The sequence below is a fragment of the Centroberyx gerrardi genome, chromosome 24, assembly GCF_048128805.1.
Source record: "Centroberyx gerrardi isolate f3 chromosome 24, fCenGer3.hap1.cur.20231027, whole genome shotgun sequence".
Classification (NCBI taxonomy): domain Eukaryota; kingdom Metazoa; phylum Chordata; class Actinopteri; order Beryciformes; family Berycidae; genus Centroberyx; species Centroberyx gerrardi.
Genome location: NC_136020.1, coordinates 17,218,607 through 17,242,039, shown reverse-complemented (window position 1 = coordinate 17,242,039; position 23,433 = coordinate 17,218,607). Strand labels below are relative to the sequence as shown.

The 23,433-nt window shown below is 42.0% G+C and overlaps 1 protein-coding gene across 1 annotated transcript; it reads left to right on the top strand.

The window, feature by feature from the left end:
- The first annotated feature begins 3,007 nt into the window (after positions 1 to 3,007).
- On the top strand, positions 3,008 to 22,459 carry abcd2 (ATP-binding cassette, sub-family D (ALD), member 2). Its single transcript, XM_071902578.2, has 10 exons — positions 3,008 to 4,067; positions 4,783 to 4,963; positions 6,386 to 6,507; positions 11,941 to 12,103; positions 13,076 to 13,170; positions 15,784 to 15,929; positions 18,234 to 18,379; positions 20,518 to 20,602; positions 21,551 to 21,676; positions 22,255 to 22,459. Exons 1-10 carry the CDS (start codon positions 3,123 to 3,125, stop codon positions 22,457 to 22,459), a joined length of 2,214 nt encoding a protein of 737 aa, XP_071758679.1. The 5' UTR covers positions 3,008 to 3,122.
- The last annotated feature ends 974 nt before the right edge of the window (positions 22,460 to 23,433 follow it).

Sequence of the window (23,433 nt, the reverse complement as noted above, 5' to 3'; positions counted from 1 at the left end):
GAATAAAACAGAATAGAATAGAATAGAAACACATCATAGAAGCTATCATATACCAGGGTCCCCAGCACTCACTTGGACATTGAATTCAAGGACTTTTCACTGACTTTCAGGTCTTGTTGGGTGAAATTCAAGAACTCAAAACTGACATGTTTTGAGGTTAGGTGACATGTTTGGGTGACTGCGACTATATCAGCGCAAATCTCCATAGCAGGGTTTTCCCTCAGGATGTGAAGTGTTTCATGTTAGTTGAGGAATATTCATGAATTTAGGTGATACGTTCAAGGCAATCCATTCATTTTCAAGAACTTTTTCTCAACTCCACAAACTCTCAAGGATTTTCGAGGCCCATGGGATCCCTGATATACTTAATTTACGCGCAGCTAAGGTTGCAGCTATGACTGAGAAGGTGATTTGGTTTGTTGGGCGATCAGGTGATGGATACCATGATGTATGTGAGTGACTGAATCTCATCATCCTCTCTTTTGCAGCTTATAAGGTTATTACTTTGCCTCTGTCTTGAATCGATGTGAAGATCAGAGAGGACGGGGGGGTGAAAATGCTGAGGTAGAAGGAGTGCAATAGCTGGCTGGAGAGGTGAGGAGAATGCCACATGGCATTGTGAATCAAGTCACGTCTTAATTGAATGGGAACAAGGAGAATGGGGCTGACTTTGCTGGGATGGGGAGTGAATTAAATAAAAAGCCCACACTCCTAACTCCACCTGTAATGAGGCTGACCCTCGACCAGGCTCAGCCGTGACGGAGAGCAGGGGCTCATGGGGAGAACCAGGGGCTCGCTTCTCCTCGGCTTGGATCCTCCTTTACAATCGCTCAATAACGCTACCTTAGGCGGATCTGAAAAAACACAAATACTAACATTTTTTACCTACATTAATTGCCATACTGATGCAGCGATGTAGTGGTACATACATGTAATAAGATGGATAAATTATGAAGTCCCGTCAGTGATCATCAATATAACCAAACATTTATATCTTTGGAATAGTGTTAATTGATTTATTATCTTGAAAATGCCCTATTTTGATGTACCTATTGAGTCTGATACTACCTGTTAATACAATGTATACTATACATTTATATCAGCTTTCAAATGTTGGTAAGCTTTTTTTCCCCCACAAATAAAAAGGTGGGTAGACCTAGTTTAGGTGGGTTTACCCTCTACGACATTCCTGACCTGTACTGATGTAAATCTTAAGATTACCATAATGGGTTCTATCAATGTTTATCTGCCAACCCTACGACTTCTCACCTTTATTTTCTTTCTTAGTTGCAATCTGGTTGACAATAAACAACGTTACCAGGTCCATACTACCAGAACTGCTGCCTGGCAGAGGAATCCCCAAGTTTTTCAATTTCTGTTGCATTTTTCTCTTTTCAAAGAACTCCTGGGCGACAGAGCAAAACCATAATGACATTTGGTTTTGACAGCCAAGCGTATGCAAAGACGATATAACTGTCAGCTGTCATGGAAATTATTTTACTGAATTAACGTTAGTCGGCTGTCTCACCCTCTGCTTTTTTACATCATTCTTCATCATGAACCGGTTCCTGCAAATTAACGTTAGTCAGTTAACGTTAGCTAACACAGGTTAACATGTCAGTTAAAACTAAAACAGTCCTGTTAAGTCTCTCGGTCTTACCTTGAACCGCCAACCCAATTCATTTTCAAGGACTGTTAACTATCAAGAAGACAAAATAAGCTTCAGTTCACCGTAGACACTTAGAGGAGTTTCTATGAAAACAAAACAAACAACACACTAGTTATAATTTGTTCTTTAGCAGGTTAGCTAGCTGTTGCTGTTGCTCAAAACATGTAAAATGCGCGAGGAAAACTCTTCTACCCACGCGCCACTCTGTAGAAGTGTTTATAAACACGTTTATAAATATCTTATTACAAGCTTTGTGTAATAACATCGAGAAATGGTTCTTGGCTCTTGCGACATTATTTTAGACATGTATTTGATGCCGCGCTTATTACTGTGGTATAAAAGTAATGTACTACCTTATGTCTTTGAAAACACAAAGGTACAGTAAAATACAGTACAGGCTAATTTGCATACGTCCATCACGCAACCAATCGTCTCTTTCCGGGGGCGTGACCAATGAAAAAAGCCACTGCGAAAGCGTAATGACGGAAATCAGTGGCGTCAAGCTAGTAGAGACAGCCACAAAAAAAAACGGAAGTTAGGCGACTTTGCCTTCAAAATAAAAGCGTAAAACGTATGGCCTCTTTCATAGGCCTCGGGATGCTGCTTTGTATAGTTTTACGTAGTTTTAGAAGACGTTGAAGTACCCTTTAAGCAGTATAGTTTTGTTAACTGAAGTTACGTAGAAAAAGATATGCCACTGATTAAGATGTTAACCAAAATGTTTATTATTTGAAATGCAGCACAAGTTCACTGTTCACTGTGCATAAGCTAATACTGTCTATGCTGGGTTTGTCATAGGAAGAAGTGCACTGGACTGGACTGGAAAGTTAACAGGACTGTTAACTTTGTATGTCCATCATTCATACCTTTTCACTCACACACCTGTCTGTCAGAGAGTCTCAACGTAAACTAAACAACTTAGTTTGGGTTCTTCACAGAACAAGCAGAGGTTATGTAAACTGTATGAATATACACTTACAGAAAGGAGGTTGAATCAATACACGAGTGGCAGCAATTAAAAATAAGACAAATTAAATAAAAAGATGAAACAAAGCAATTTCCTTATTTTCTTTTAGTATAAAAAAAACTGTTGTTGCAACAGTTCAAAATGACAAAACAGTAATAAACTACCAAAAACACTACCAAAATTATTTGACCTACCAAGCTACTGCAAAATGCAGTTAAACTACGGGTTTGTATTACTCAAAAGGTTGCAACTCATGTTCGCCAATAGAGGTTTTATTTTGGAAAAAGCGGACCGGAAGTCCTGCCTTTTATATTCTTCCTAACTTGACAGCAGTACGAAAAGAGCAGGATGTAGCGGTACATGTATCTGGCTTTCTCCACATCAGTACCATCAGAGGACTTTCTCCTGTTTTATCTCAATGCGGTGTCGGATATTCGGGATGGGAGTTGTAAGGATTATTAGCAGAGACGACTAACAGTTTGAAAAATGTCCAGTATTATCGATGCGGCGTCCAAAGTGAAATGGGACCGCACGACTGCGGCGAAGCGAGCCGTGTTTCTTGCGGCTGCTGCCTACGGTGTGAAAACGCTGTACCCCATCATCTACAAGCAGATCAGCAAAAGGAAAGATTGCAGGAATAATCCCCGAGTTCCGAAAGCGGAAAATGGCTCTACTTGTTTGGTAAAATCACTGAGTGACGCGCCGAATCACAAGAAGATATCCCCGGGTGTAAATGCGGAATTTTTCAAGCAGATTCTTGAACTTGGCAAAATCCTCTTCCCCAAGCTTGTGTCCAGAGAGCTCGGTTTGCTCTCTTTGCACTCAGTGGCGCTGATATCCAGGACGTTTCTGTCTATTTACGTCGCCAGTTTGGATGGCAAGATTGTCAAAACGATTGTCGAGAAGAAACCCAGGACATTCATCCTCCAGTTGTTCAAATGGCTCCTCATCGCCATACCGGCCACATTCGTCAACAGCGCCATCCGGTACCTGGAGTGCAAACTGGCGCTGGCCTTCCGCACCCGGCTTGTGAACCACGCGTACCGGACCTACTTCACCGACCAGACCTACTATAAGGTCAGCAACATGGACGGGAGGCTCGCCAACCCGGACCAGTCTCTCACCGAGGACGTGATGATGTTCTCCCAGTCCGTGGCCCATCTCTACTCCAATCTCACCAAGCCCATCCTGGACGTGATGCTGACCGCCTACACGCTGATCCAGACCGCCCGGTCCAGGGGGGCCAACGCCTCCGGGCCGACCCTCCTGGCCGGGCTGGTGGTCTTCGCCACGGCTAAGGTCCTCCGGGCCTGCTCGCCCAAATTTGGCAAGCTGGTGGCCGAGGAGGCCCACAGGAAAGGCTACCTGCGCTATGTGCACTCCAGGATTATTGCTAATGCGGAGGAAATAGCTTTCTACGGGGGGCACAAGGTATAAATGGCTGGATGGCATATGCATATAAAATACAGAGTATGCATTCATAATGAGATGCGTGCATTATACAGTAATATAGACAGTAATATAGGGGTAAATAAATAGGTGGGTAAACTACAATTTCCTGTTGTGATCATCATGAGGCCAACAACCACCAGTGCAAATATAAATCATTAAATCATGAAATGATGGTTTCTCCATTAAAAGTCCCTATTCTCATACAGTATATCAGTTAGTTAGATGTTACTCACTATGATGTATACTCTGAATTTACATCATAAGATTGATGTCAGCCTAAACAGGTGGGTAAACTATCCTGCAAGTAAAAAAAGTGCTGAGTAAACTGAATTTGCATGGGACCCTCCACTGTACTTCCCTGGCTAAAAAACTATTCCCATTCCCACAACTTGAATCCTCTGATAACACAACATGACACATTGTATATTATCCTGAGTAACCACAAAGAGTAACAAAATTAGAACAGGATATAGCGTAGTGTTTAACAACAATGTAATTAGCATGGAGACTGCACTGCATTCAGGCAAATTAGTGGCAATAATGACTGAGCCCTTATAAATTAATGTTTCATATTTGTTCAGTGTGACCCATCCCACACGAGATTGCATGACACGTACAAATAAAACATGCATGAGGATTTGAATATGCTGCCATACTGTACTGCTGCTGTACTATAACATACTCCCCCTGGCAGGTGGAGATGCGCCAGCTGCAGAAGTGCTACCGGGCTCTGGCCGAACAGATGAACCTGATCCTGTCCAAGCGTCTCTGGTACATCATGATCGAGCAGTTCCTCATGAAGTACGTGTGGAGCAGCAGCGGGCTTATCATCGTGGCCGTGCCGATCATCACAGCCACCGGCTACGCTGACAACGGTACGGAGACCGTCGGTTAGAGCAGAGGTTCCCAAACATTTTCATATCAAAGAGTTCGTTAAATCCACTTTGGGTTGGGAGCACACTTTTGTTTTTCTCACCAAGGAGAAACATGTAAATGGGGAATAATAGAGGCCCTATGATAGACCCTTGTGGAACACCACATTTGAGATGTTGTGTTAGGAATTACCTAATACAACAGAGCGAGTTCTATTCAATTTTCTAGGCGATTAAGCAATATATTGTAATCAACCATGTCAAAAGCTGTGGTAAGATTTAGGAAAATCAAGGTACAGTCACCTTTCTGGTAATTTATGCTTCTGCGTTGAACCTAAATGCGTTGAACCAAATGGAGCAGATAGCAGAGAGACTAGCTGAGGAGGTTTGCACATATATTCATTTGTAGGACGCCTCATCTCCGAAATATAAAGATCACCAGATGTCACTGAATTCGTGGTGAGAAATATCCCAAGAACATGAGTTTCAGAGAATGTAAACACTACTACTTCTTCTGTTATTACGTTTGTGTTAACAAAGCATGAGACACTAGTGTTTCGGTGGTCTATGCATAGAATCACCGACGCAGAACCATAAATGCTCGCACCTACGCTGTAGCTATGGCGGCAATTTGATGCAGAAGTATAATTTACCCTTTTATCAGCAGCAAGGAGGAGGTGGTCAGCAATCGTCAAGAGAGCAATCTCTGTGCTAGTAACTTGGCTAAAAATGTCAATTTGGAGATAGGCTGGTTTATTCCAAGGAGCCTCAGTTTGGTTCTTCACCTGGTTTTGTCTGTTTCTGATACAACATCCATTATGTAATATCCATGTCCCTTGCCAATATCTGTATCTATATGTGTAGACCTAAGCCGTTTTGACTGCCATTGTAATTGGTGCCTGTTTCATTCTGTGGTGTAAGCACGTTTCACAGTACAGATGGGGGCTATTAGCATCTCCAAGTCAACAACTACTGCTTACTCTTAACAAGAGCTGGTTAGCATGTGTGAAAACAGTAGCCGCCTCCCACGCTTCCCTACTGGCATTTAAATTGGATAACAGAACTATGGTTGAGTCCCCTTTGTTTTGCTGATCAGGGCCTCAACACTACCGTCCTTTCTGATGCTCAGACAACCGCGGTATCTCCATGGTAACACGCACAGGCGCACATGTAGAAATACGGTGTCAACAGGCAGAAAAGAAGCAGACTTTCAGACACACAGCAGAACCCAAATGGAAAGTTTGAGTCCATTTGAATCCCTTGCCTTGTGAACAGATCTTGATAGCAACTCCGAGCAGAATTGGAGCAGTGGTTCTGTTACATTTCACTCACAAAGGCAATGGCAGCGGTATCACAGCAACCTATGTAAACCAGTGCTCTCTCTCTCTCTCTCTCTCTTGCTCCATGTCTCTCTCTCTCCTCCAGAAACAGCGGACGGTCAGCCGCAGGTGATGGTGAGCGAGAGGACGGAGGCTTTCACCACCGCCCGTAACCTCTTGGCCTCGGCGGCCGACGCCATCGAGAGGATCATGTCCTCCTACAAAGAGGTGAGGGCCGTGCATGCTGAACCTTACACTCTACCCAGTCGGGCTGCACAGTTGATCCACAAATCTATGGCAATGCTGACTGTTGCAAATTCCAAATCACAAGAGGCTGCCATATTTCTTTGCAGTTAGAGAGCGAAGTGTCTCTAACTGCCTTTTTTTTTAATTCAAACAGAGCAAATCTGAAGTATCCACATCTTATCCCCAACACATATTTTTTTATTATTTTAATCACCGTAGAAGCAATTGCACAGAAGTTAGAGTCTTAGTCTTGTTTTGTCAAATTTTTTGCATCCCTACTCCCCAGTTATTACTAATGTGTCAAGGCAGTAGGGGAAATTTCTGGGACTCCCCAGGCACCTGGGAATAAGTCAACAATGCATTCAAAGTAAACAGTGAAAGTGAAAATATATCATATGTCAGTACTCTTACTTTTTGTAAATACTGCCAGACAGTGAACAAGAAACAACAGGTTGTTTTCCAGTCGAGCGCCAAACAAGGCAACATGAAGAGCTGAATTCCCCCCATAACAACACTGATGTAATTTTGATATGATTGTTGCATCTTATTTCTAAAAAAAGATGATTTGTCAGAGTTTCAAATAGGCACATGATGGACAGATGTGTAAGGATGGATGACTGGGTCAGTGGGTTGGCTAGTGTTTGGATGGATGAGTGGGTGGGTGGGTGAACAGATAGAAGGATGGATGGATAGATGCAGACTGAATGATGAACAGATGGATATATTCATGTCTCACTTTTCCTTTCTCTCATGTGAAACCTATCACCATGCATGCACAGGAATTGTGTCGAGATTGCACAAAAATACAGAAACAAATCGCTGAATGAATGGCCTTGTTCATTGAGGCCCAAATCCCTGATCTCTCGTTGCATTTTAATCCAAAAAAAAAAAAAAAAAAAATAGCAAGGCCCATTCATGCATTTTCTCTTTGGCTGCATTTTGAGGTCTATAAGAGGATTTGGCTGCAAAGGGGTTTTTTGTGGAGCTGTATTGCAGTGCAGCTGGTTTGTATTTGTGTGTACTTGTGATCATATGCCCACCCATGTTTTGGGATGTTGTGGTTCATTCTATCCAGTAATTCCCCTGGTAACATGTACTTAAGCAAAGGGGGGCAGGTGAAACTGCATAGTGTGTCTATGACTGTCAATGAACATCTGACGTCTGTGCACAAGAATGTGTTTGCCACTTGTGGTGAAGAAAAGGAATTGAAACTTTTTTTAAAAATGGAGCGGAGGTTGTTGTCTGCTTCCTTGCGCTTGACTCACTTCTGAAAAATTTCACTTTATAGTCTTAAAGTCCGTTATCTAGCCTCCACTCACGTCTTAGTGTGAACACGCATGCAGGGCCAAAACACAAAAGCTTGACTCCATTGATAAATAGAAAATGCTTCAATGAGCAGTTCAAACTCCTGTGAAATTGTAGAAAAAAACGAACCAGTCACAAAAATTCAGGAAATCAAAGGGAGTTTGACTTTTATTTCATTGATGTGCGAGTTTTTGGCACAGCAGATCATCCCGACTTTTATTTTGTTGCTGTGAGACTCTGCCACAAAATATTTCCCTGAGGGGATGTGAATTTTAAGCTCTGATCAGTGTGTGTGTGTGTGTGTGTGTGTGTTGAGTACAGTGTTGGATATACAGTAGCAAGCCTCTGCTTGCAGGCTCTGGTGATTGTGTGTGTGTGTGTGTGTGTGTGTGTGTGTGGCAACTAAACAGGCAACAGGGATGGAGCACATTCCTAAGGCAGTATGCCCTGCTTACGCCTCCAAACACTCTGCCTGCCTATTATGATAGTGTACTGTGTGTGTGTGTGTGTGTGTGTGTGTGTGTGTGTGTGTGTGTGAATGGTCAGATGGCCCCATGACATGTCCCAGCTAGTGTTAGTTTGGTAAGACATTTGTGCAACTATTCATTTTGTAAGCTCTGCTATGTGTTTCTTGCTTTTGACCCAGGCCTGTTTTTTTATCCCACTCTGGAATAACTATTGGCTTTGTTTATATTCTTTCATCGGACGGAAGTCATTTTCGATTGACTCATCTGTTGTTGCAAGGATCGAGCGTATGCAGCAGCGAAAACACAAGCATCAAATGTATTTCATGTTTTATCTCAGTGACAAACCACTCACACCTACATCTACCACCCACCTCCTCCTCTAACAGCCAAGCCAGGTTTCCATGTAGGTGCTCTGCTCATCTTAAAGGAATATAATTCAGTCTTTACTCACCCCCATATCAGTTGAAACTCCACTGATGTCCGTACGAAAACCAAACACACAGACAGTTTCGCCGTGTCGGCCTTCTTCCGAACTAATGAAGTTAAAAAAAAGCTGAAAATGTCCATCATATTTCTCCAGACAGCTCATGCAGCGTAATCCAAGTGTTTGGTGGCCAAACGATTGCACTGTGGGTCTAAAGGTCAATTAGCTATTTATTATCTCCTATATTTTCCTCAACAGTGCAATTGTTTGGCTACAAATCAGTAGGTAATGACTAAACTTTCATTTTGGGGTGAACAATTCCTTTAAAATGGGGATAGTTACATCAGATCCTGTGTATTGGTTAATACCAAGGTCCTAAGTGGTTTATTTAACATTTCTATTGTTTATGAATATACGAGTAAAATGGGTCTGTACTTTGAGTCACTGTGGGACCTGAATGACACACCAAAAGAAATTAGCTTTTATCTTTTAATAGTGTTCTCAATCAGAAAAGATGTACCTTGAACCCCAGAGAATCCCACTGGCTGCTCTCACAGTCACAGTTACCATTGTTTCCAGTTCATTCACTAGAGGCAGCTTCAGATTTGATATTTTGATGATGAAAGAAAGAAAAAAGTATTTTTGCACACCTAAAAGTCTTTGAGTGACAGGTGCTATAGGACAAAGACCAACAAGGCAGATACTGAGAAAGAAATATAATCCCTGCATAATAATTCATCAGCCAAACATCTGTGTTTGCCTGATGAAGGTCCTATGACTGAAACGTCACAATGAAGTATTATGGAAGTGTAGACAGTGTGCGGGATTATATTTCTTTATCAATATTTTGATAAGGCAACAGAGTCAAGTCTTAGGTTCCTGGTTTCTGGCTTTTGATCAAGATCACAAATATAGATTGGACCTGAAATATTGGATATGAAATTTAATGGAACTGCCCTTCCCATAACCTATAGATAATGAAGAAATAGGATTAATAGGCATCGATTCCTGAAGATAGAATCAAGACAGAATGTGGGTTTTACACATCTACTAATCACTCTGATGCCACTGTAGGTCAGCCAGCAGTGAAACCTGGTGTGTGTGTGTGTGTGTGTGCGTGTGTGTGTGTGTGTGTGTGTGTGTTGACTAGCCAGGGCTCCTTCTCTCAGGGCTTAACCTAGCTGTGAATAATCCTCCATCTGTTGATCTTTCAGCCAGCGCTTCCCTCTGTATCCCTCTTTCTCACTTTCCCTCTGTCTCTCTCTCTTTCTCTCTCCTCCCCCCCTCTCTCTCTCTCTCTCTCTCTGTCTCTCTCTGTCTCTCTCTCTCTCTCTGTCTCTCTCTCTCTCTCTCTCTCTCTCTGGCATTAAACCACAGCCCAACACAAAACACTCACACCGACTGTCCCAGACCGACAAAAGTAGTCGCTTAAAAAAAGTTATTTGCATCAGCTCATGTCATGCAATGAGCACTAGCTTGTCTTCAAACTGCTGTCTACTCACCTCTAGTATTTTATTCTTTATTTAGACAGTAGGGAAGTGGAGAGGTAGACTGTGTCAACATTAATGTAGACACAGGAAAGGAAGTTGGGGCAGGATTTCATCTCAGGCCAGTTGGGGCACACGTGTGGTTCCAGAGGGGTGTGTGTGTGTGTGTGTGTGTGTGTGTGTGTGTAACCACTCGACTATCTCTGGATGCATTATTTCACTCTCAAACAATGCAGCCAGACGGCCCGCCAGCGGCTAAGCCCTTCTAGTCCCACTTGCCCCACTGAGCAGTCGCTCCTGGATCTGTCTTGAACAGTTCTGAAGATATCTAGGAGGAGAGACACAGACCCACACACAAGCAGACAAAGAGACGTGTCACCTCATTTTGTGTCCTTAGATCTTTATTGAATGACAGAAAAAGATGGGGAAATATTCCTCCATATTCACTCCACCATTTCGGTTGTTTTTTTTTATTTGAAACAGGTGTTTGTCATCACGTTAAATGGTACAGGGCTTCATTTTTCAATATTTCCAAATGTAAGAGCTGAATGCGTGCCAAACAACATCAGTGTTGTCTCCTGTGTAGCTGTAATGTCTTTTTAAATGCCTATTTAAAAGAAAAAATTATATTCAAATTTGGCAGTAGATTCCTTGGTAAATGAGACTGCTGAGCTCCAATAATGGGACATATGTACGCTTCTTTTCAGTGTCATGAATCCTGTTTCATAATAATAACGTATATTTCCTATGAGAGTGCTGCTGCAGTCACATCCTCCAGTCTTATTCCCATTCCCCGTCTCCCTGCAGCCCCCATAGGGTGCCTGTGAAGCCAATTCCCAGAAATGCTGTTTGTTGTTTAATATGAACAAGCTGTGTCAACAGCCTGCATTGTCTCCCTGCAGGGTGCAGCACTAAAGCCAAAGTGAGGAGGTGATCTTTCTGTTTTTTCCCCCTCCTTTTTTTAAGAATTTTGGCCTATTTGGACACATAGATCCTATTAATTGCTGGAGAAAATGTCTTCTTCTCCTGCATTGTCATTTGTATTGACATCTGACGTTTTATTTGTGTCCATGGGTTTGCTTGCCTCGACTGCACAGCACTCTAACCACGGAGTTTAACAGCATTTTCAGCCATTACCGAAATTATTATTACTGGTCTTCTCAGGATGTTGCAACACATTTTATGAGATTGTGTAGGTTTAGCAAGCCACAATAAGCCGGTGCAGGCTGAGTCATTTTCCTAGAAATACCAACAGGGGAGGTTGATGAAAGAGTTCCCCTGGTACCAAGGCACGTGCGTTCACACACACACACACATGCACACACACACTTTTTCATTCTCTCTGTCTGTCTGTCTTTCCAAGGTTGCTCTATTGACAGTCCAAGCTCTCCTATCAGAGGCCGTCATATATCCTTCTCTCTCGCCTTCAAGGTTTCAGATCTCTGTCAATGTGTGTGTGTGTGTGTGTGTGTGTGTGTGTCACTCTGTGCTCCCTAAACAAAGAAACACAGCAAAACGCACAACATTGAGAGATTAGAATTAAGCCAACAGCATACACCTGTTCGGCACGTGTGTATGCTCTATACTCCGCTTTATGACACACAGACTTTTACGGGCACATGGCCACGACAGTGACCTGTACCACAGTCTAATCCTCTGCTGGGACACGCTAACCTTCCCCCTATCTCTGCCCCAGGGAATGACCCTTGACCCCGTGTGTTTGTTTGCACAGGTCACAGAGCTGGCGGGCTACACGGCGCGTGTCCACAACATGTTCCTGGTGTTCGGGGAGGTGCAGAGGGGCGTTTACAAGCGTTCCTCCCTGTCCGCCACAACGGGAGAGGAGAAGAGGAGCAAGCCAGAGATGCACATCGACGGACCGCTGGAGATCAAGGGTGGGAATACACTGATGCACACACACACACACACACGCACACACACACATTCTGTCTCTCTATGACAATAGATTGAGAGAGTGAAACAGACAATGTCTAATCCCAAGCAACATAGCAACCCTTGGTTACTGTTGCTATGTTGGAGAAAGTTTGACATCTCCTGCTGGCTGGAACAAGTTTAGCCAGCTATCACAACAAATAATTGATAAGGAAAGCAGGAAGTTGATCCTGGGTTGGAATACTGTCAAATAAAAGCAAAAATGCCCAAAAATTGTAGCATCAAGAAAAAAAAATCGAAGCTTGGGATCGGTTAATCGAGACTACATACCACTATTTAACTTCTCAGAAACCATTTATATTTACATTTAAATGTTATGCATGTAGCTGCCACTCTTATCCAGAGCAACTTACAATGAGTGCTACAGTAGAATAAGCTTCTATTCCTACAGTAGATCACCAACATTACAAGCATCCTTCAGTAAAGAGGTCAAGGGTCAGATCCATAACGTCGTGGAAATACTCCTGTGACCCTACAATGATCCCGTAAGAGAGGGAAATAAATAAAACAAGAGCTAAGGAAAGTGGTAAAAGGGTAAAAGAGATTTTTTTTTTTCATATTTAACCCTTATAATTCCTGCTGCAGGGTTATTATCCCATCCATATCTAAGCTTATGCCCTAACAGAGAGGGAGAGAGAGAGTCTCTGGTGAAGTGGTGGATCTCTGTGTCCATCTGGGTCAAATGGCTGTTGTGTGATCCCAGTCCAACATGGCTCAGATGCCCTAATTTGAACACTGATAGACGATGTTGAAGTGGGGAAAGGCCTCATTCCATATCAGCCTATCGCTTAACTATATGGGTTATATTAATTTACAACACATGGAAAATCTGTTGTACCATACCTTGTTTACATATGATTTAACTGATACTGACTGAATAATCTCTCTCTCTCTCTCTCTCTCTCTCTCCCTAGGTAAAGTGATAGATGTGGACAATGGTATCGTGTGTGAGAACGTCCCAATTATCACACCTAATGGAGATGTAGTAGTGTCCAGCCTGAACTTTAAGGTGAGACATCTCTACACCGCTACACTACTCTCTTCTACCCTACTCTATTTTACTCCATTATACTGCTCTATACTGTTTTATCTACTATACTGTTCGGTTGTATCTCTTATCGTTGTTACGCTGACGATACCCAGCTGTACTTATCTCTGTTAAGCTCAATAATTTCTGCAATCTTATCAAACTCCAAACTCCACTGCTTGGGTGTTATTAAGGACTGGATGTCTTTTGACTTTCTGCAGCTAAACCCAGACAGAACTGAGGTCCTTGTTATTGCCCCTGTTATTTTTGACCATCATATGAACTTTGATCATCATATTAACAAGCTGGTTAAATCCAGCTAAGAAATATTGCAAAAATTAGATCAGTACTGTCCGTCAAAGATCTGGAACGACTCATTTATGTATTCATTTTCTCACGTTGAGATTATTGCAATGTTCTCCTGCCTCAGCCAGGCAGCCTTGGCTCAGCTACAACTGGTCCAGAATGCGGCAGCCAGACTTATAACTAGGACTAACCGTAGGACCCGCATGACCCCTATTCTCACCTCACTGCGCTGGCTGCCCGCCAAGTTTAGAATACATTTTAAGATTCTTTTAATCACCTACAAGGTCTTGAACGGCATGGCCTCTGATTATATTTGTGAGCTGCTGACTCTATATAGGTCCTCCAGGTCGAGGTCTGCCAGTCAGCCCCGGTTCCAGACTCAAAACTAAGGGAGACTGGCCCTAACTTTCTGGAATCGTCTCCCCCAGTCGATTAGATCAGCCAGGTCTGCTGACTCTTTTAAGCAGCTCCTAAAAACCCGCTTCTATAGGTTGGCCTTTTCATGACGATGTTGTAAATGTTCAATGTTGCATGTGTTTTACTTTATTTTTGTGTATTTTTTTTCTTAAAGTTGTTTTATTACGTGTGTCCTTTTATTTCTTTCATGTCTTTTCTTTCTTTTTATTCTCTCTTTGTAAACTGTGTTTTAAAAAGCAGCTATATAAATACTTACTTTACATACTTTCCTTTGCTTTACTCTATTCTACTTGACTCGATTCAATTCTGCTCCTCTCTGCTCCACTTTATTCTTATCTCCTCTCCTCTGCTCTACTGTTGCTCTGCTCCTCTTTACTTCACTGTACACTGCTCTAATTAGCTTTAATCTCCGCTCAACTCTCCTGCATCAAACTCTACTCTTCCCTATTCTGCTCTAATCTACTCAGCCGTTTTTGTTCTAAGGGATTCTACTGTTGTCTCTTCTGTTTGATTCATATCAGTCAGGTGAGGTGCTAAATATATTTAAGCAGTATATATTGCAGTGCATACACGTGAACCAGCAGATTATCAGGTGATCAGAGTTTCAGATGTTCCCCGTCAGACTCCTGAGGGTTTTGGTCTGTGTGGAGTTTATTAGTATTCATAATTCCTCAGAGGGCTCATTAGGGAGCCACATTTCCTACGTATCAACACCCTTTCTCCCTTCAGGCTGTTGGCTACTGTAATGTGCTGGAGAGAGGCAGGTTGTGGCACTGGCAATCACAGATCAATGCTGAAGGAGGATTTAAATGACTCTTTCCAATCAGTTCAAATGTCATTAGAATGAATGTCCCAATATTGAGTTGCGCCCCCTTTTGCGCAGCATTTGTTTCATTTGTCGCGTGGCTTATAAATCTTTCTTAAACCTCCTTGCCTTCATCTACATTACCTGGATCTACTTTATAGTAGAGCTGCAACGATTAATCGATTAATTGATTAGTTGTCAACTATTAAATTAATCGCCAACTATTTTGATAATCGATTAATCTGTTTGAGTAATTTTTTAAGAAAAATAAGTCAAAATTCTCTGATTCCAGCTTCTTAAATGTGAATATTTTCTGGTTTCTTTACTCCTCTATGACAGTAAACTGAATATCTTTGGGTTGTGGACAAAACAAGACATTTGAGGACGTCATCTTGGGCTTTGGAAAACACTGATCAACATTTTTCACCATTTTCTGACATTTTATAGACCGAACAACTAATCAATTAATCAAGAAAATAATCGACAGATTAATCGACAATGAAAATAATCGTTAGTTGCAGCCCTACTTTATAGTCTATTTTATGGAAATACCAAACTTGAGGTGGTGCTCAGAAGGCATCATGAGGTATCATAACCACATTATTAGCACATTGTAAGTGTATGATAATTATTATAATCAGATCATGATATAATAAACCCGGTGTGCAAAAACAATTAGGGGGTTGAATAATTTATGGGGCAACTGTATGCTTAAGGGCTTTGCTTGGCTCTGCTTAAATATAATTTTCTGGTGTTTGTCTGATGATTACATTGTGAGAAATCTTACTTATAATGGGTTTATAATCTGCTTGTAATGTATCACAAAGCACTTGTGAACAAGTCAAGTGTTACTGGTGTTCTTAATGTTTTGTACACTCAGCATAGATGGTGTTGTATTTGGTCAAATTCCCAAAGCTACATACTTTTGTTTATTTCTTCATTATTTCTTATCTTAACGCTTTTGAATTGCTTCTCGAGCATCTCTTTATCTTCACTAGGCTGTATCTTAGTCACACTGAGGCCTGACTCCGCTCCAGAGGGATTAATAAAGTGTGTCTCTGTTACAGGTGGAGGAGAGCATGCACCTATTGATCACCGGGCCCAACGGCTGTGGGAAGAGCTCCCTGTTCAGGATCCTGAGCGGCCTGTGGCCCGTCTACGGCGGCCAGCTGCACAAACCGTCTCCACAACATATGTTCTACATCCCTCAGAGGTATACAGTAAACACACGTGCACACACACACACGTGCACGCACAAAAACACACATACACACACAAAACCACAGACGCACGAATACACAAGCATGCACACACAGAAAAGGCGTGTACAAACGGCCACATGTAAATAAACACACCCACTGAATATATATCTGTCATGATGTCATTTCTCTACCTCTCTCACACACACACACACATTTCTCACGCTATCCCGCAGCAGTGAGGTGTTATGAAACGGTGCTCTCTAGGATTTGATCATTGTAACGGTGAACACTGCCGGTAATCTAATCCATTGTAACAGGACCTGTGTGTGTGTGTTGGAGGGAAACCAGAGCTCTGGCCACAGTGAAATATTTACCATCCAGACCGGGCTTGATTAGCTGTTCAAATCCGTTCAGTTACTTACAATTATCCCTTTGCTTTGTGGGAGTGCAAGAGCAGTCAGTCTGATTGGCTCCAAAAAAGATCAATTAACCCCAGGATTTAAGATATTTATTGATTATTCTGATTATGAATTATTGATCCCTGTGGGGAAATTAGGTAACTGAGTCAGTTTCCAATTAAAAGACCACAAGGGGAAAGATCTCTGAGACTTTCCTGTGTCATCATTGATAATAGTATTACTATACTACTGTAGTCACTTGATAGTAAGTTGGGTATCATCATCGGACTATCCACATCAAGTGTGACCGAGCATAGACACCAAAATCTCCCATGTGTCCCCAGTTGATCCTTTGCTCCAGGACTCCATGCTAACACTTTAGCATGCTCTATGTGGAGTGATAGTAGGCGACTAGCATCAACCAAAGTAAGACGGCTGACCGTTTAGTAATAAAAAGTGTTTACCTGTAGATTCATGAATAAATAAAAAAGAAATATCATTAACTCAGTATAGCTGATGTAGCCAGGTTTATGTTTGGAACTATTTCAGTTGAGCAACCACATATTCATCCGCTGTGTGGTGATTTTTAGCTGTACAGAATCTCCCATCACCCACCACCTTCTCTTCCTATAGAAACAGGGAAAGTAGTACCAGATAGTTCTAAACAGTGTGTTATTTTTGTATCATGTTTTGTGTAAAGTTTACCAACTTCCTACAAAAAAAACCCCCAGACTTAACCACATACAAGTTCTAATTTTCTCACTTTTGAGATAATGCTAGTCGCCTACTATCACTCAACATAGTGTATGCTAAAGTTTTAGCATGGAGCACCGGAGAGAACAGTCTACCAGGGACACGTGGGTGATTTTGGTGCCTATGTTCTTGTCAAGTAATAGGTTGACCAAAGGGACAAACTGCTAAAAGCTTAGAGTATTCCTTTAACCCCTTTTCCTGACTTTACCGTTAAATTTCCCCTTAAGTAGCTTCAAAGTTAGAAAAAAAAAATCCTAACTGTACAACAATGTCACATCCATATTCTGTATCTGCTCGTTCCAACGCTTTCTTGAAGCTCTAGCTGCTTATATTGAATGAAATATTAAAATACAAGACGCCATGTTTTTATGGCTGCACCATCGAATGGAAAAAAATCTTGATGTTTGTGCATCATTATATACACATTTCCCTGTAATTCAGCATGACATATTTGGTGTCTTTGGAAAACTTGTTATCTTGACTAGAATTTAAAATAAAGTTCTGTGGGTTTGAACAAAGCTTGGCCGTGCAACCTGTGTTTGTAATGATGGACCCAGTGGCGGGGCCGGCAGGGAAGAAGAGGTTAACTGAACTGAACTGAACTGAACCGAACTGAACCGAACTCATCTACGATAAACCTTAAACGGTAATCTTACCCAGGGCGGCTTAGAGGTGCAAACTCAGCCGACTCCCTCCTGCGGTGCGGTGAATATTTTATACACGGGATGAGACAGCCACCCACCTGGCAGCTGTAACAGAACCCAATACACTACCCTACAATAGATAACAGCTGAAGCACAATAGATGCCTTTATTTTTAAGCATTTGTTTCTTAAGTGTCTGAAAGAGGTGTCCCTTTGTATACACACACCTGCTGTTCTTCAGTGTCTGGAGCACTTAATGAAATGAGAGGTCAACAAGGAAAGGTCCAGTGGATATGGTCAAATGTATGTCCTGTATTTGAAGTGTACAGACACACACACACACACACACACACACACACACACACACACACAAATAAACAACAAGCACAACCAAAAGATTAAAAGAAACAAAACTCTCTGGCTATTCCTGCGCGTCCCTGTCCATATATGTGTGAATGCATGTGTGTGTGTGTGTGTGTTCTCGTATATCTAAATGTGTGTGTGTGTGTGTGTTTCCCCAGGCCCTACATGTCCATCGGTTCGCTGCGGGACCAGGTGATCTACCCGGACTCAGTGGAGGACATGGCCGCCAGAGGCCTGAGCGACAAGGACCTGGAGGCCATCTTGGATATAGTCAACCTCAACCACATCGTCACCAGAGAGGGAGGTAGGACTTTCAGAGAGGTGGAACTGTGTGTTTCAAGTGAGGATGGGGGATATGGGTGAGTTTTTCCACAAGTCCACAAAATCCACAAAAGTCTCCCATTCATCGTCTATGGAGCAGCACAAGATTTTACATCTTAAAGGAAAATTCCACCCTCAGATACTCTTAACACTGTTAGATGTGATCAATCTATGATGTTAAATGCACCCCAGGAGTTATTTTATTTCCCTCAACCTGTCTCGTCTACTTCTACTTCAGTTAGTAGTTTCCTACATTTCCCAGAATGCATTTCAACAACCCCCAGAGAAGGGGCGTGAACTTCTTCCATTCAACTGCAGGTTATACATGTAGGTGGAGAGAACAATAGTGGTAGCATAGTAAGAGCATGAGAGTGGAAGTTTTTTCAGTTGAGAAAAAGTGAGAGTTGCCCTTACATAGAATGCAACACGTCTTGTAGCTGCATTGCATTCTGGTCTATTGAGGCATGAGATTTTTACCGTTGATATTTTAGATTTTTCTGCTATTAAACTCCAATGTAGCGTGATATAATAAACAAAATCCACCAGCAAACAAGAAAATGGACCCAGAAATGCAAGGTACATCGACAATAGCTGCTTTTCCAACAGTATTACAGTTAGGGTGGATTTTTCCTTTAATGACATCACGCGTGTGTCTTAGTTCAGTGATTCTCAACCTTTTTCATATCAAGGACCCCCAAAATAGTCCACATTACGCCGACGGACCCCCAATTTGATGAGATTTTGTCTCTCGGACCCAAATCTGAGAATATTTTTTATTGTTAGACATGATTTTGTCCAGAATCCCATGACTATCTGTATTGTAGGTGGAGAGATAACAGTGAAACTATGATCAAAATAGTCATTCTTCTACATTCTCTAATTGTAAATGAAATAATGGTGAAGTTTAACAATTCATCAATTTGCTGGGGACCCCGTGGGAACCCCGTCAGGGACCCCTGGTGGTCCCCGGACCCCACGTTGAGAACCACTGTCTTAGTTCATTGGTTTCTGGCTTTGGGAAAGACTTCATCCTCACAAATACTGACTGGACCAAAGAAGTAACATACAGAGATTTTTTTAATTTAATAGCATTCCCTTCACAGATTGCATTACACAATTTCAGAGTTATGTGGTGTTTTGCGATCAAACAGCCAAGGCTATGTCTGCTTTCTCAGGCAGTGGTTTGATCTCATGCACTTTGGTATTATTTACATTGACTAAATTCGAGTCTATGGCTAATTGGCAGCCACTCTCCTCTCATTGCCAAACAAACAGACCTATTGTTCTGAACTAACTACTGTTCAAAGCTTAGTGCCCCAAGAAGGTTAAATGTATGAATGGCTGCAGTGTTTGAATGTCGGGAAGGGCTCTGATCACATACAAATGGACTCACACGCACACACACACACACACATACACTCACACGCCGACCCAGACACACACGCAACACAACGTAATCAACAAGGACAGAAGTCGTTTGGTGTGTTTCAGGTGTGAAGCTCGGCGGTCTAGTATATTTCACAGGGAACTGGCACCTTTCCAACAATTACCCACAGGGAGGGAACTACATTTTTGTCATTATAAAATAATTTGTTCATTTCCTAGTTGGTTAACCAGTGAAGTTATACAGCAGTACAGTAGGGCTAGACCGGTTAGACCTTTTATCAAATATTGGATATCAGCCAGTCAGTGCCATCCACCTCCATGACAACAGCTACAAGAAAACACCTGCAGTGCAATTTAATTTTATTTTCACATTTCCTCCTGTTTTTTTATTTTTTATTAATTCTTCATTTAAAGGCAGTAATGTATCCCAGATTTCCCCCTACCATTGAATAGGTACAGTGGGTCACCCTGCCTTAAGGAACTGCTAACCCACCTAATGAATTTTCAATAGTCTGGGCTTCAATGGAGAGTTTTAGTGTCCCATGAGGGTCTAAATGCTGTTTCAGAGGCTGTCCACCTTGACAAGAATACAATTCTGGGGAAAATGAAATGAAAATGGTCATATTTAAAGAATATTAAGACCAAATATTGGCTATCAAAAATCCTAAAATATCAGTATCGGTCGAACCCTACTAGCCGGTGTTTTGAGGTTGGGACTGTGTGTTGTTTTCCCAGGCTGGGATGCAGAGCTGGACTGGAAGGACGTGCTGTCAGGGGGCGAGAAGCAGAGGATGGGCATGGCCCGCATGTTCTACCACAAGTAAGAAGAAACACGCTCACTGCCGTCTGCCTTTACAGTGGTGCTAGATTACCATCAGACACTTGACAGAGGATTAGTGCCTCATTAGCCAGTTACTGTAGCTGCAGCGGTTAACCTCCAACATTAGCTGTCCTGGGGATCCTCTGTCACCAGCAGCAGTCTGCCTTTTTTATCCAAAATCTCAATATCGATAACTGTAAAGAAGCCAAAATTACTTCCTGAAAAGTAGAATCAAATAATATCAAATTATAATACTGCAGCCTACTTTATGTTTGTATGTGTTTGATTTTTAGACAAGGTTTATCCAAGTGGTAGCAGTACTGATGGTTGTCAGTTCAAGCGCTTATACTGAGGTTTGTGCACTAAAAAGCAAACATGCCCAACCAAAGTACAATATCACTTTAATTATGGCGATCATTTTACATGTGTTCATAACCTGGCTGGAGTCTGTACATTATCTGTTAGCATTAAGAAACCAAGACAAAAGTCTCTGGTTACAAATGAAAATCTAGCCACAGCTTTAGTTTAGCTTTAGTTAGTGTAACAGAGCTGTATGCTCCACCTACTGGTACAACACCATCACTGCTGCAGCTAGCAATCAGTTAGCAAACAGTAGCTTATCAGTCAGTAGTACAGTGATGTGGCAGCTAGTTATTTGAATGAACAGCCATTTACAGCCCAATCATAATGTGTAGAATGTTCTGATTTGTGACCAGTTGGATGACGAGTAACTGCCAGTACGTTTTCCCCTGTGTATTTCAGGCCTAAATACTCCTTGTTGGATGTATAGTGGTTACTAATACTATTTTCCCTGTGTATTTCAGGCCTAAATACGACCTTTTGGATGGATAGTAGTTACTAATACTGTTTTCTCTGTGTATTTCAGACCTAAATATGCCCTGTTGGATGTATAGTAGTTACTAATACTGTTTTCTCTGTGTATTTCAGGCCTAAATACGCCCTGTTGGATGAGTGTACCAGCGCTGTGAGCATTGACGTGGAGGGGAAGATCTTCCAGGCTGCCAAGGACTCTGGAATCTCCCTGCTGTCCATTACACACAGACCCTCCCTCTGGTAACACACACCTGACTGAGAAAACAGTCTATTCTATTCTATTCTATTCTATTCTATTCTATTCTATTCTACATCTCTCATTTGGTGGATGACATCGGCCATTTGGTGGACGCTTTTATCCAAAGCGCCTTACAGTACCATGAGCAGATATGTTTTGAGCATATTATATTCTATTTAATGGCAAAGATCAAAGGGGATTGATTCTATTCTATTCTATTCTAATCTAATCTAATCTGTTCTATTATATTCAAAACCTAAGGAAATGTCTTATTGTTTCACATTTTGATTTAATTTCACCTAATTTTTTCCCATTCTATCATGTGTGGCAATGGAGAAACTTTTTTACTCACTTTTTTAGCCTGACATAAAGCTTTATGATGTAAATTCATAGTATACACCTCATTAAGTCGTATCAAACTGATCTAAGTTATATGAAGATAAGGTCTTTTAAAGAAAACAAAAAAACAGAAATGAATACCTTTCTGAAAATATAATGAGATTTATATTTTTGTTCCTGTTGGTAGTTCAGTTTTTGGAGATCAGTTTCCCCAGCGCTAACGCTTCCTCTCCGCCACCAGGAAGTACCACACCCACCTGCTGCAGTTCGACGGGGAGGGAGGCTGGCGCTTCGAGCAGCTGGACACGGCGACGCGCCTCTCCTTCACCGAGGAGAAACAGCGGCTGGAGGCCCAGCTGGCGGGCATCCCCGAGATGCAGCACCGCCTCAACGAACTCTGCAAGATCCTGGGAGAGGACTCGGTTCTCAAAACAGCCGAGGAGTGAAAGAAAGAAAGGGGGGGAGGAGGGAGAGGAGGGGAGGAGGAGGAGGAGAGAAAGAAGCCAGAGGGGAAAAGGGAGAAGGAGAGGGAGGGTGGGGGGGCGAAGAGAGAGTGGGATGAAGGGAGAAAGAGAAAGCCGAGGGGGGGTTTGTAAGCGTTTTTTTTTCCTTGCTTCGTTTTTTCTTTCCTTCTTTCTTTTCGCTCACAGCCTCTCCCCGTCAAAGCAGGAGTGGAACAGTGCCAGCCAGTCTTTCACCCCTCCTTCCTCCTCTCCCTCTTCTTTTTAATCTCTTCTTTGCCCCGCTCCGGTCTCTCTCTCTTCATTCCCATCAGAGAGAGGGGGGAGAGAGAGAATAAAGTGGATTCACAGAGAAAAGCGAAAGTGTTATGCCCCCTTGTAACGCACACCGACTGCATATTCAGTTGTAGATTTCCAACGTTTGGTTGTAGCGCTCATGCTTTTCAAGATCAATTTGTCACCGCTGAAAGTGGCAGAGACTGATAGAAACAACTAATTTGTCGATAAGATCGTTCATTTTCTAGCACTTTACTCAGCTTTAGAGGGTTGTTTTGGTTTTCTTGTGGTAGCGCGCAGTGAAATAGGACGTTAGCTGCATTTTAGCTGGAAAAGTTTTAAGTTTTAATATAGAACCACTAAATTATGTCCAAAGCAGTATTCCCCACTGAGTTCATTTGATTGTGCAGAATTTGTTTTTACCTCCATAATTTAGATGTTTCTTGCTGACCGTTTTAGTTTTTTTTTTTTTTTTTTACCTAGAACTAAACGTGACCTCTTAGTTCTGAGATGCTGGAGTTCTGAATGATTCTTGGAAACAATCATACAACCTGATTTTAGCAAAGCAACAGGGATTTCTTCTCTGGATAAGGCAGTTACTAAATTTCTGTTTGTAATATTAAGGGGATGCCTTGACATTTCTATATGTGTATTTTTTTTGGGGGGGGGGGGTTGTTTTTTTT

Coding starts and splice junctions, on each gene's coding strand:
- abcd2 (XM_071902578.2), top strand. CDS start 3,123: ATGTCCAGTATTATCGATGCGGCGTCCAAAGTGAAATGGGACCGCACG. Junction 15,930..18,233: donor ATGTTCTACATCCCTCAGAG/GTATACAGTAAA, acceptor GTGTTTCCCCAG/GCCCTACATGTCCATCGGTT. Junction 21,677..22,254: donor ACACACAGACCCTCCCTCTG/GTAACACACACC, acceptor CTCCGCCACCAG/GAAGTACCACACCCACCTGC.